This window comes from Capricornis sumatraensis, chromosome 9 (assembly GCF_032405125.1).
Source record: "Capricornis sumatraensis isolate serow.1 chromosome 9, serow.2, whole genome shotgun sequence".
Taxonomy (NCBI): domain Eukaryota; kingdom Metazoa; phylum Chordata; class Mammalia; order Artiodactyla; family Bovidae; genus Capricornis; species Capricornis sumatraensis.
This window is the reverse complement of record NC_091077.1, coordinates 7567911-7582096: the sequence shown is the minus strand read 5'-3', so window position 1 is coordinate 7582096 and position 14186 is coordinate 7567911. Positions and strand designations below refer to the sequence as shown.

General features: G+C 53.2%; 2 protein-coding genes across 2 annotated transcripts; both read right to left on the bottom strand.

The window, feature by feature from the left end:
* Positions 1-1688: 1688 nt before the first annotated feature.
* Positions 1689-4204, bottom strand: LOC138086409 (bone marrow stromal antigen 2-like). The gene is given in 6 exon segments (XM_068981196.1): positions 1689-1776; positions 2155-2273; positions 2534-2594; positions 2855-2890; positions 2893-2908; positions 3847-4204. Coding segments are annotated over 5 exon segments (468 nt in total). The 5' UTR covers positions 4102-4204; the 3' UTR covers positions 1689-1776; positions 2155-2173.
* Positions 4205-9338: 5134 nt separating this feature from the next.
* Positions 9339-13276, bottom strand: LOC138085741 (bone marrow stromal antigen 2-like). The gene is made up of 5 exons (XM_068980267.1): positions 12967-13276; positions 12140-12194; positions 11810-11861; positions 11414-11553; positions 9339-11189 (listed from the first exon to the last, which is right to left on the bottom strand). The coding sequence occupies exons 1-4, from the start codon at positions 13273-13275 to the stop codon at positions 11433-11435; spliced, it is 537 nt and encodes a 178-aa protein (XP_068836368.1). The 5' UTR covers position 13276; the 3' UTR covers positions 9339-11189; positions 11414-11432.
* Between the last annotated feature and the right edge of the window lie 910 nt (positions 13277-14186).

Genomic DNA, 14186 nt, shown 5'->3' with positions numbered 1-14186 from the left:
GTTCAGAGGCCGAGAAACCCTGCTCTAGAACTTCAGGGTGAGGAGCAGGAGCCCCGAGCAGGGGGCAGAGACTGGCCGAGGCTGTGAGGCAGGAAGGAACTTGACGAATCAATATATAGAGAAATGGTCGGGGTGGGTGGAACAGGAGGAAGTTAGGGGATGGGAGGGTGTTGTCAGGGGGGCCTGTGGCAGGGAAGGGGTTTGGGGACACCGGGAAGACAGTAGGAGCCGTGGAAGGGGAGTCTAAGATCATCTGGGTTGGGGCCCATGGTTCCAGAGGGCAGTGCAGAGTCCTGGGCAAACACAAGGGGCCTGCCCCTAGTGCTACGCACAAAAAGTTGCCTGGACAATAGTTGGCATTCCAGGAAAACTTGGAGGAAGGAAGATAACAGGGGGGGAAGGAAATAGGGGCCATGGGAGGGTCAAGGAAGTGGGTTAAATGGTTTATCAGACAGAGGCCTTCAACTTTGAGCCCCTCCCACGTTTTTTTTTCTTTCTTTCTCTTTTGGTAGTGCCATGTGGCTTGCAGGATCTCAGTTCTCCAATCAGGGACTGAATCTGGGCCACGGCAGGGAAATCCTGGAATCCTAACTGCTAAGCTACCAGGGAACTCCCCATACCTAACCTTCAAGTTTGAGAAGCAGAGAGGCTCTCTGGGGGAGGGGCTCTCGGGGAGGGGCTCTCGGGGAGGGGCTCTCGGGGAGGGGCTCTCTGGGAGAGCTGGGTACGGCAGGGTGAATAAGAGTTTGGGGACGGAGGTGGCGGGGGCAATGTGACACACGTCTGTCCCGTGTCTGCACATCTAGGTTTAAGTCCCAGCCCTGCACATTCTGCTGGAAGGGACTGGGAATCAGGACAAAGTGTTCCTCATCACAGCCACAGTTTCCTCACGGAACCACTGGATCAGAAGATCCAGCCAGGAGATAAGAGCAGAAAACTGCAGGCAGGGAGCACTGATGAGGATGTAGGTCCCTGATGGCTCAGCTGGTAAAGAATCCACCTGTAATGCAGGAGACCCTGGTTCAATTCCTGGGTCGGGAAGATCCCCTGGAGAAGAGGCAGGCTACCCACTCCAGTATTCTTGGGCTTCCCTTGTAGCTCAGGTGGTAAAGAATCTGCCTGCAATGCCGGAGACCTGGTTTGGAACCTTGGGTTTGGAAGATCTTCTGGAGAAGGGAAACACTACCCACTCCAGTATTCTGGCCTGGAGAATTCCAGGGACTATAGGAGTCACAAAGAGCCGGACATGACTGAGCGACTTTCTCTCTCACTTTCAGAGGAGAAGAGGGCTGGGGGAGGGGCAGTGGGGTGATGCCTGCCAGCACCCCAGAAATCCCAGGGAACATTCTGGAGCACCGAGGCTGAGTTTGGATGTCCATGGGTGTCCACCCTTGCCCACATGGCAGGTCCCAATTGCTTGGGGGTGACATGATAACACTCCAAAAACTTGAGAGTACAATTTTTCCCAGCAAACTGGTGTTTACTTTTTGGAGCCAAATGACACCAGAAGAAAGTGAGTTCCTAGAAAGCATGTCAGCAAGAAGCAGGTGCCCCAAGCCTCACCCCTGAGCCTTCCCCAACTCTAGGGCAGACTTGGGCCAACTCCCCTACTTCACGCAAGACATCCCTCCAAAGCTGGCCCATCTTGGACCCCCTAGGTTACCCCATCCCCCCACCCCGCACAACCGCGTTGCCATGTGGTCCCCTCAGAACTGGCCGAGTCAGGAGCCTCACACAGGGAAGCAGAGAGGGAGCCAGACCAGTCCAGGTTGCGGCCTAAAACACATCAAAATAGGGACTCAGGTACTTCCCTAGCTGGTAAAGCCTTTGCACTTCCAGTGCAGGGATCCCTGGTCTGGGAATTAAGATTCCGCACGTCATGCAGAGCGACCAAAAACCAAAAATTAAAATAAATAAAAAAAATTAAAAAAAGAAACAAAAAACAGAGGCGGACAGAACACAGCCCCCGCCCCAAGCCCCGCCCCAAGCCCCGCCCCCCGGGCCTCCCTCCTCACTGAGCGCTCCCTCCCTTTCCAAGATCCTTCTCCGCGTCCAGCCCTCGGCCCCACAGACAGGCCACCTCCCCAGACTCTGACCCAGCCCAGCTCCCGGCCCCTCCGAGCTTTCTTCTCCCAGGAGCTGCCCAATCCTTACCGGCCGGCTTTCTGGGATCTCATGTCAGCGGAGCGTTGAGGACCAAAACCGCGATCACAACGAATAGGGAGCTCGAGCAGCTGGACGCGTTGTTTTTGGAGGAGTTCTCATTCTGTCTTCTGGAGTAGAGATCAGGGCACTCAGGCAGCTGCCGGGCGCTCGGGCCGCTCTAGGCTTCTCCGCTAAGAATCTGCACTCCTTCCCGACAAATCGCTGGGGAGGAGAGTGAGCAGCGCCTCCCGCCCCCAGTGGCTGTGTGACAGATGGGACGAGGCTGGGACTTAAACTTGGTCGCCTGAGCATCGAGGTTTTTTTTCCCCCGAGCCCAGGGGGTCGGGAGTTGGGTGAAAGGGGCGTGCCCCGGGGGGTCCTCTCAGACCTTAGTCGCTCCACATCGGCCAACGCGTCCTTCAGAGTTTGGTTCAAAATCTTCAACTCTCCTGGTTGAGGAGTGGGGTACAGAATCAGGGGCAGGTCGGCTCGGTGACCTCACCCACTCGCCGGACTCCCACCCAGGACATGACTCTTCAGGTCCTCATCGAGCCCCTGCTGAGAAACCTGGAGAACCCCCCCCCCCTTCTCCCCAGCTCCACCCCTCCCTGTCTCCGGACCCCAGCCCTGGGACGCTCCCTCCTTACTTCTTTTCAACACCTGACCCCCACCGCCCCCCACCGCGGAACCCTGGCTGTGTTTTTCTCACCCTGAAACTTTGCCACCTGGGCCTGCTCCTTCTTCGAGACTCCCTCAGGGTCACCTGGGTCAGAGAGGAGGGTCAGAACATGGACTTCCTGTCCCTGGGCGCTGGACGCCACCCTAGGCCCTGGAATCAGAGGAGCTCAAATCCACACCCCATTCATTTCCCTGCCAACCCTCTCCCTGCAACTCAGCCTCCCACAGTGAAGAAAGGGCACAACCTCCCACCCTCCCCTGGCCACCCATAACAGTGTGATCCTCAAAGTGGGAGTTTTGAGGCCCTCCACCCCGCAAGAGAATTTGGAGGTTTCCTATGCCCTAGAAGAAGTTTCCAGATCCACTGGGGGTATTGCACAAAAAAATTTTTTTTAATATTTATTTGAAAAAAATGTTTTATTTGGTTGGGCTGAGTATTAGTTGCAACATTCTAGATCTTTAATTGCTGCAAGGGATGTACGTCCATGACCAGGGATCAAACCCATGTCCCCTGCATTGGGGGCACCAAGTCTTAGTCACTGGATCACCAAGGAAGTCGCTAAAGAACATTAAGAGGTCCTCCTAAAACCAGAAAATAGGGCAGAGTGCGGGTAGGGGAAGATTTCAGAGCCCAACTTAGATGTCCCTGAGAGTTTCAAGGTCCTCCATGTTAGAACAGAAGTGAAACTTTCAAATGCTCTCAGGATGCAGTGGAAGGAGCTGGGGAGGTCCTCTTCCCAGTCCCTAGAGAGGATTTCTGCTCCCCAAGATTGGCCCAAGGGGAGTTTCTATGTCCCCCCATTCAAGCGCCAGAGTTTAGAGAGCCTTCATACCCTACCGGGATACTGGCACCCATAATGGGAGTTTTAAGGCTCCCCAGAGCAGCACCTCAGGGAGAGTGAGAGGTCCCCAAAGCCTAGTGGAGACATCCAGGGGGCTGTCTCAAGGTCCCTCTGGATCTCCACAAAGACCCTGGGAGAGCCTCTCAAGTACTCGGCCTGTCTAGGGGGTGCAGTGGCTTACCACAGTACGGTTGGAGGTGGCAGCTTCGGCTTCCTTCTCACGTGAGGCCTGGTCTAGCTGGCGCTGCAGGTGTCGGTTGTGCTCCTGACACTCCTTCTGTGCTTGGAGGCTGTCCACGCAGGCCTTGCTGTTGGCCCTGACAGCGAAGTAGATGAGGGGCACAAGCAGCCCCACCACCGCCAGGACCAGCAGGAGCCCCAGCCACAGGGGTAGCTTGCAGCGAGTGAGCATAGATCCTTCCAATTTGTCCATCATGGGTACTGGGCTGCAGTGACTAAAAAGTGGGTACCATAAGGGAACTGCCCTTAGGGAAGTTCCAACACGAGTTGGAGGTCCCTGGCACCACTATGGGCTAGGACTGCCCCCTGATTAGCATAATAGCGGTGCTGACGAATGAGAAGCTCCAGGAGGATCCTCTGACTTGGAGATACTCGAATGGAGCCTGTGCACGCAGAGGGCAGCTAGGCTTTCGGTTTAGGTTTCTAGGTTTCAGTTTCCTTTTTCCTTTTCCCAGGAAAAAAAGATGAGTTGCTTTTGCCAAATTCTGGCCTTGGGGCTTTCTGGGTTGGATGCTGGCCAATGAGTTCCTATGAGAGGGGAGTGGGGTTCCTGGGACACCCCATGTCAAGTCCTTGCCCTTCTTCTACATGTTTCGGAGCGTGACCATCGCAGTTACTGAGCAGCCGGTGCACGCCAGCTGTGTTCGTCTCTACCACAAACGGAAGAGGCAGAGGGCATTTTTTGGGTTGCAATCCCCAGCTGGGAGAAATGAAACCTGAGACGTGAGTGGTGACTGGAGGCATGATTGTGTCTGACTGAGGAGACCGGGTGTAAAATTCAGGGATCTCCTGGTGGGTTCACTTAGCGTCTCTGTCCCCTGCCGAGCGGACTAGAAGGCATGGAGGGTGTCAGAGGACGGACCAGAGCCTGCAGGGAAGGGAGAGAAGCGCTGGACCTCCCAACACTACTCAGACTGCAGTGGTCCTACATGGCCACCAGGGGACGCCCCAGACAACAGACAGCCACCCAGGCCCCTGTCCTGGCTCCAGGCAGGAACTGGCCCTTTCTGCCAGCATCTGCCTCTACCACCCCCGGGACTCCACATAAACCCTCTGAACTGTAACTGAACATGACCCTAAGCGGCCTCCAGGGCAGACCCCTCCCCCATATCTTCTGTTTTAGCTCCTTTATGAAGTATGGAGATAGTAGTAGCTAATACCCGTTCCTGAGGTGTTTTCACAGGTGTGAAAATGCCACCCCCTTTCCTGCTACCCAAGCCACTCACACCAGATGGAAGATGTTAACCACATGAGGATCATGACATGTAGCCCGCAGACCTACTGGTGGAAAAGGATTGATAGTGTTAACCCCTGTGACCTCACCATCAGTCACTCAGAGAATCGTGCCCTCCCCTGGGTCCACTCGCCCCTCCCCTGGGCCTTGAGAATGCTTTTCAGAAACCTCTGGAGGGGTCAGGATTCTCTGGGGGCATAAGCGACTTGCCTCCTTGCAGGGCCCTGCAATGAACATTTCTCTGCTACAAACTCCACAATTTGTGTGTATCTGTCTTCACTGTGTGTCAGGGACATGGACCTCAGTTAACGGAAGCTGGGTTTCCTCGTCTGTAACGTGGGGCCATCACAGGAGCGGCCTCGTCAGGAGGGGCAATGAGGAGTTCTGAGTAAAGCGCTTTGCATCCAGGAGGCACTCAGTGCCCGGGTGGCTGGGCGTGTGACTCAGGGCAGAAGGACTGGGGGGAACATGGAAATCAGACCCAGGAGTGAGGAGTACATTTTGAGGAAAGAAGATCAGGTCCATTTGGGACACTCAGAACCCAAAGGACCTGGGTGGAGGGTGTCTAGGGAGAGACGTCCAAAGGGGCTGGGACCCTGGACTGACATTCCAGGGAACTCAGGCCGCACTGATCTCCCTTCCAAAGGATCAAGGGAACCAGATCTTCCTGCTGGAGACTGGCCTGATTACACACTTCCTGTTGCAGGAAGTGACTTCTAGAAGGCAGCTGTGCACTTGTCCAGTGGCTTCTTTCAGCACAGCCCGACCACTACCCAGATTCTGTTGGCTCAGCCATTTGCAGGGTTTGCGGTCAGCTGGAGCAGAGGCTACGTGGGGCCAAAGCCAGGGATCCTGGTGTTCAGGATGACACCCCTCTGCCTGGTTACGCTGCTCACATCAAAGACCTGCTTCCAACAACTCAAGAGATGACTCTACACGTGAACGTCACCAGATAGTCTATCTGAAATCATATTATGTTCTTTGCCCCTAAACATGGAAAGCTCTATACAGTGAGCAAAAATAAGACCTGGAGCTGACTGTGGCTCAGATCATGACTCCTTCTGGCCAAATTCAGGCTTAAGGTAAAGGAAGTAGTGGGAAACCACTAGGCCATTAGGGTATGACCTAAATCCAATCCCTTACAGTATAGGTGACTCATACAGTCAAAGAATTGGATTTGGTAGACAGAGCGCCTGAAGAACTATGGAGGGAGGTTTATAACACCGCACAGGGATCAGTGACCAAAACCGTCCCAAAGCCAAAAAAATACCTGAAGGCAAAGTGGCTGTCTGTGCTTAGTGACTAAGTCGTGTCCGACTCTTTACCACCCCATGGACTCTAGCCCACCAGGCTGCTCTGTCCATGGGGATTCTCCAGGCAAGAATACTGGAGTGGGTTGCCATGCCCTCCTACAGGGGATCTTTACAACCCAGGGATAGAACCCAGGTCCCCTGGATTCCAGGCAGATTGTACTGTCTGAGCCACCAGGGTTGTCTGATGAGGCCTCACAAATAGTTGAGGAAAGAAGAAAAGTGAAAGGCAAGGGAGAAGGGAAAGATAAACCCAACGGAAGGCAGAGTTTCAGAGAACAGCAAGGAGACATAAGAAGGCCTTTTCAAGGAACAATGCAAAGAAATAGAGAAAAACAGTAGAATGGAAAGACTAGAGAGTTCTTCCAAAAAATTGGAGCTATCATGGGAACATTTCATGAGAACACGAGCACAATAAAGGACAGATGCAGTAAGGAGCTAAGAGAAACAGAAATGATTAAGAAAAGGTGGCAAGAATACACAGAAACACTATATAAGAAAGGTCTTTGTGACCTAGATAGCCATAATGCTGCGGTCACTCCCCTAGAGCCAAACATCCTGGAGTGTGAAGTTAAGTGGGCCTTAGGAAGCACTGCTATAAACAAAGCTAGTGGAGGTGATGGAGTTCCAGCTGAGCTATTTCAAATCCTAAAAGATGATGCTGTGAAAGTGCTGCTCTCAAGATGTCAGCAGATTTGGAAAAGTCAGATCCAGAAGAGGTCAGTTTTCACTCCAATCTCAAGAAAGGCATTGCCAAGGAATGTTCAAACTACCATATAATTGTGTTCATTTCACACGCTAGCAAGGTTTGCTCAAAATCCTTCAGGCTAGGCTTTAGCAGTACATGAACCAAGAACATCCATTGTCTGAGGTGGGTTTCAAAAAGGCAGAGGAACCTGAGGTCAAATTACCAACATTTTTGGATTTTGAAGAAAGGAAAGAAGTTCCAGAAAAAAATCTAATTTTGCTTCATTGACTCTGCTAAAGGCTTTGACTGTGTGGATCACAGAAAACTGTGGAACATTCTGAAAGAGATGAGAGTGCCTGACCACATTTTCTGTCTCCTGAGAAACCCATATATGGGTCACAGAGCAAACTAAGAATTGGGCCTGGAACAACTGACTGGCTCCAAATTGAGAAAGGAGTGAGACATGGCTTTAGATTGTCACGCTGCGTATTTAACTTTTTGCAGAGTACAACATGTGAAATGCTGGCCTGGATGAATGGCAAGATGGAATCAAGACTGTCAAGAGAGATATCAACAGCTTCAGATATGCAGAGGACACCACTCTAATGCAGAAAGGGGAGATGAACTAAAGAGCCTCTTGATGAAGTGAAAGAGGAGAATGAAACACCTGGCTTGAAATACAGCAAGCAACAAACTACAATCAAGGCATCTGGTCCCGTCACTTCATGGAAAATAAAATCAGAAAAAGCAGAAACTGTGACAGATTTTATTTTCTTGGTTTCCAAAGTCACTGGGGATGGGTACTACAGCCATGAAATTAAAAGGCACGTGCTCCTTGGAAGAAAAGCTCTGACAAACCTAGGCAGGATATTAAAAAGCAGACATATCACGTTTCCAACAGAGTTCCATGTATTTACCGCTATGGTCTTTCAGTAGTCATGTGTGGATGGGAGAGTTGGGCCATAAAGAAGGTTGAGCACTGCAGAATCGATGCTCTCCTACTGAGGTGCCAGAGAAGACTCTTGAGAGAAACTTGGACAGCAAGGAGATCAAACCAGTCAATCCTAGAGGAAACCAACCCTGAGTATTCATTGGGAGGACTGATGCTGAAGCTCCAATACTTTGGCCACCTGATGGGAAGAGCCAACTCACTGGAAAAGACCCTGATGCTGAGAAAGACTGAAGGCAAGAGAAGGCGGCAGCAGAGGATGAGTTGGTTTGATAGCGTTACTGACTCAGTGGACATGAATTTGAGCAAACTCTGGGAGATAGTGGAAGACAGAGGAGCCTGGCAAGCTGCATTCAATGGGGTTGTAAAGCAAGGGTCACCACCGAGTGGCTGCACAAGGACAATTTCCCCACCCCATCCCCCAGAATCCATTAAAGCCACTCAGCAGCCAAATGACCCAGGAATCGGGGATGGCCTTGCTGGGGAGACTGACTTGGAGCCTGTGTGTCCCCTGACAAGGGCCTCCCTCCCAGGCTGGACTCCAGCTGCAAACACAGGGCCCGTGGAAAACCCATATCGGAGCTCCACTGGGCTGACTTGCGAACTTTAGGGTCAGCTCAGGACCATGATTTCAGGTAGGGGTCAAGATTGCATGTGCTCAGCCCTGCCTCCCTGCCAGACCTGGGCAAGTGATTTCAGCCTAGCCTTAGTTTCCATCCCTGTAGAATGGGCATGAACATAATAGAACCTTGGTGCCTCCCCACATTCTGCAACCAAAGCTAGTGCTGTAGTCACCTCGTTCTAGTCTCAGCCCTGCAAACAGGAAGTTTGTGAGTGTTCCCTCTAAGATTTCAGTTGGAAAAAATAATGCATATTCTTCCAAATTTATGCTTTAAAAAATATGTGTATATATATAATTGTCTGTGCCAGGTCTTATCGTGGCAGGCTCAATCTTTGTTGTGACATATGGAACCTTATTTGTTGCCTGTGGGATCTAGTTTCCTGATCAGGGCCAAATCAGGCCCCCCTGCATTGGGAGAGTGCAGTCTTACCCACTGAATCCCTAGGAAAGTCCCAATCTATCTTTTTTTCCTTGTGTTTTTTGGCTGTGCCTTGCAGAATGTGGGATGTTAGTTCCATGACACCAGATCTAACCCATGTCCCTTTGCAGTTTAAGTGAGGTGCCTTAACCACCAGACCAGCAGGGAAGTCCCAACCTTTGTTATTTTTTAAAGACTCCCTTTATTTTGGTTTGCACAAACCCAGCAAAGATAGTCCAGAAACATTGCATAGACGCATTTTCCATTTCCCCCACTGTGGTCATCTTTCATCTTAAGGTGCTTGTGTTGGAATGTATGAACCAGTGCTGACTGATAACAGGGTTAACTGAAGCCCATGCATTACCCATCTCCTCAGTTTCCCCCACTGCCCGTTTCCTGCCCCCGGATCCTCACAGGACCCTGAGTCCTGATGCCTCTGTAGGCTCCCCTGGGTCAGGCAGCTTCTCAGGCTTTCCTGGTGGTGATGACCTTGGGAGCTGAGAGTCAGGTGATCTGCAGGGTGGTCCTCGGGCGGGATTGGCCTGGTGTTGTTCTCGTGGCTGGACTGGGCTTTGGCGAGAAGGACGGGAGAGGGCAAGTGCCTTTCTCATGACACACGTGTGTCCAGGACACGGGCCATCGGCCTGACTTACCCTGTGATCTGGATCATGCTGCCCTGGCTGAGGTGGTGTCCATCAGGTGTCTCTACCATAAAGCCGCCTCCTTCCTCTCTTCCACCTGTGCCTTCTGGAAAGAGGTGACGATTTACAGCCCACACCAAAGCCATGGGACCTGCACACCATCCTCTTGAGGGCCAGATATCTGTGTATGTTATTTGATATTCCTCCGCATGGGAGATTTTTCTCCTCTCTTTCATTTCTTGGTTTAGTCAGTCATGTGCTCATATTCCTGTGAACTCATGGACAGTTATTTCACACCTGATGATAGTTATTTTGTCACTCAAACAGTTCCCACTTTGGCTCTTTCTTATTTTCCACAAGCTTCCTTCCACTAAAGCATTTGGGAACATTCTTTGTAGTCACGTAGAGACCATATGCTTATAAGGGGCTCTGTTAACAAAAGCCACCGTCAAACTCCATTTTAGGAGCAGGGAGTACACACAGGGAGAGCTTTCTTTCCTTTTTATTGGTCATCTTTCCAAGCTATGGGATATTAATTTCTAGACCAGGACTGAACCCAGGCCTTGGGAGCCTGGAATCCTAACCACTAAGTCATCAGAGAACTCTTCGAGCACTTCATTTTGAGAAGCAGAGGAATCTCTGGGGAGGGGCTGCCAGGGCTGGGTACTGTAGGATGAATAGGAGCTTGGGGGATGGAGGTGGCAGGGCCAGGTGACACAGATCTGCCCCGAGTCTGCTCATCCAAGTGTGAGTCCAGCCCTGCACTTTCTGCCGGAAGGGACTGGGAGCCAGGACAGAGTGTCCCTCGTCTCAGCCTCGGTTTCCTCCTGGAACCAGTGTCATCCGAAGATGAAGCGGTAATGAGATGAGAGAAGCCAGGAGATGAGAGAAGGAAACTGCAGGCAGGGAGCCCGGACGAGGGTCCTTCGATGCTGCCAGCAGAGAAGACGGCTGGGGATGCAGGGGGTCGGTGCCTGCTGGAGCCCCAGCGGTATTGAGGAACATTCTAGAGCACGGAAGGCTGGCTGTGGACGTCAGTGAATGTCCATCTTTGTCTGCGGGGCAGGCCTCAGATGCTATGGGAGGTGCCCCAGGAACGTCCCAAACACTCGAGAGTCCAGTTTTCCCCCCAAACGGCATGCTTCCATTTCGAGTCCAAAGACCCAAGAGGAAAGTGACTTTCTCAGAGCAGTGTCAGCAAGATGGAGGTGCCGCAACCCGACTCGCGTGCCATCCCTGGCTCTAGGCGGCCTTGGGCCAGCGCTGCTACTGCCCACTCTTTCAGCACTGCCCTGTCTTGGGCCCCTTAGGCTACCCCATCCTCCCTCCGACGGTGTTGCCACGTGGTCGTTTCCGGACTGGCCAGTACTGGAAGCCTCAAACCGGGAATCGGAGCTGGGGCGGCCCAGTCCCGGTTGTGGCCTAAAAGACATCACAAGAGGGAGTCAGAGGCAGGGGATCCTGGCTCCGCCCCAGCCGCACCAGACTCTAGGGCCCCTCCCAACTCACTCAAGCCTCCCTCCGCCTCCAGATTCCACTCCCCGGTGCCCAGACCTTCGCAGGCAGGCCACCTCCCCAGACCCGGATCCAGCCCCAGCTGCCGGCCCCTCCGAGCTTTCTTCTCCCTCCAGACGCCCCCTTCGTACCGGCCGGCCTTCTGGGACCTCATTTCTTCAGACACTTGCGGATGATTAACACAATCCTGGTCGTCACCACACCCCCGAAAAAGGAGAACAGGTCGAAGAAGCTAGAGGCGTAATCCTTCGCTGAGTCTTCACTCTTTCTTCTAGAATAGAAATCGGGGAACTCAGGCTGCGGCTTCCTGGGCTCCAGGAGGTCTGCACTGTGCCGTTAAGAATCTCCACTCCTCCCCCAAGTCGCTGGGCAGGAGAGTGAGCAGCGGCCACCCCAGGGTTGTGTGACAGATGGGACGAGGCTGGGGCTTAAACTTAGTCCCCTGAGCATCGGGGTTTTTCTGAGCCGACTGGACTCGGGGGTCGAGGGGTGGAGTGAAAGGGGCGTCCCGGGGCGTGGTCTCGCACCTTAATTTCTCGGAAAGGTCATCCAGTTGTTGGTTCAAGTTCGCCAACTCTCCTGTTTGAGGGATGGGGTACAGATACAGGGGCCTCATCCACACAGTGATCTCGCTTAAGCACCTGACACCCAGCTGGGACATCACGTGACTTAGCGCGGTGTTCATTCATCCCCAGCTGGGAAACCCGGCTCCCGGCTCCCCAACCCCAAATGGAATCTGGCGTCCCTTCGTCTCGGCTGATCACAACCCAGGGACCCTCCCTCCAGGCTCTCAACACCTGACCTGTCGCTACCCCCCCAGCCCACTCGGCGGAACCCTGGTCATCTGCTTTTCTCACCCTGAAGCTCCTCCACTCGTGCCTGCTCCTTCTTCAGAGCGTCCTTCAGGGTCACCTGGGTCAGAGGGGAGGGTCAGAACCTGGACTCCTGTCACTGGGTGCTGGACCCCTCCCTGAGCCCTGGGGTCAGAGGCGCTCAGATGCACACATCCTTCTTTTCCCAGCCAACCCTCCTCCTGCCCCTCAGTCTTCTACCTTGAAGACTGTGCACAACCTCCCACCTTCCCTGGGACCCCCGTAAGAGTGTGATCCTCTAAATGGGAGTTTTGAAGGCCCCCCAGAAGAAAATGTGGAGGTTCCCCATGCCCAGACTCTAGGAGAAGTTTCTAGATGCCCTGGGCTATAGCCCAATAAGGTTAAGAGTTCCTTCTATAACCAGAAACAAGAGGCTGGGCGTGGGAAGTGAGAGTGATGATTTCAAAGCCTAAGTTAGATGTCCATTAGAGTTTCAAGGTCTTCCATTTTAGAACATAAGTGAAAATTTCAAAGGTTCTCAGGATGCAGTGGAAAGAGCTGAGGAGGTCCTGTTCCCAGCCCCTAGAGGGGATTTCTGCTCCCCAAGATTGGCCCAAGGGGCATTTCTAGGTCCCCCCATTCAAGCGCCAGAGTTTAGAGATCCTTCATACCCTAAAGGGATACTGACGCACAGAATTGGAGTTATAAGGATCCCCCCCCCAACATACATCAGCACCCCGGAGAGACTTTGGAGGTTCCCAAACCTTGGTGGTGATAAAAAGGACACAGTTTCCAGGTCTATCTTGATCTCCACAAGACCCTGGGAGAGACCTCCAAGTCTGGGGCTCTCTCGAGGGGCTGCAATGGCTTACCACAGTTTGTTTGCACGTGGCAGCTTCGGCTTCCTTCTCATGTAAGACTTCCTGGGGCTGGTTTAGTTGGCGCTGCAGGTGTTGGTTGAGCTCCTGACACTCCTTCTGTGCTTGGAGGCCGTCCACGCAGGCCTTGCTGTTTGCCCTGACAGCGAAGTAGATGAGGGGCACAAGCAGCCCCACCACCGCCAGGAGCAGCAGGAGCCCCAGCCACAGCGGCAGCTTGCACCCACACAGCGCTGACTCCCTCGAGTCCTCTTCTTCGTCTATGGGCATCAGGAACTCACTCATGTCCATCTCGGTGTCCATGGGCACTGGTCTGCAGTGAATAGAAGTAGCGCCAAATTCAACTGCTGGAACCTGTATGGGCTAGGACTGCCCCCTGATTAGCATAATAGCGGTGGCGACCAATGAGAAGCTCCAGGAGGCCTGGAGTGCCTTGGAGACTCTGGATGGGAGCCTGTGCAGCCAGGGGAAGCCCAGGCTTTCGGGTTCGGTTTCGGTTTCAGTTTCCTTGTTCTGGGGAAAAAACGGGCGGGTTGCTTTTGCCAAATTCTGGCCTTGGACTTTCTGTGTTGTCTGCTGGCCAGTTCGATCCTGTGAGAGGGGCGTGGGGCTCCTGGGACACCCCATGTCAGGTCCTTGCCCTTCTCCTACATGTTTCTGAGCGTGACCATCGCAGTTACTGAGCAGCGGGTGCACGCCAGCTCTGTGTTCGTCTGTATCACAAACGGAAGTGGCAGAGGGCTTTTTTGGGGGCGCAAGTCCCCAGCTGGGAGAAATGAAAGCTGAGGCATGAGTGGTGACCGGGGCGGTGTTGTTTCTGACTGTGGCGACTGGGTTTAGAATTCAGGGATCTCCTGGTGACCTTGAGGGGTTCACTTAGCGTCTCTGTCCCCTGCCGAGCGGACTAGAAGGCATGGAGGGTGTCAGAGGACCGACCAGAGCCGGCAGGAAGAGGGGAGAAGCGCTGGACCTCCCAACACTACTCAGACTGCAGTGGTCCTACATGGCCATCAGGGGACGCCCCAGACAACAGACAGCCACCCAGGCCCCTGTCCTGGCTCCAGGTAGGAACTTGCCCTTTCTGCCAGCATCTGCCTCTACCACCCCCGGGACTCCACATAAACCCTCTGAACTGTAACTGAACATGACCCTAAGCGGCCTCCAGGGCAGACCCCTCCCCCATATCTTCTGTTTTAGGTCCTTTATGAAGTATG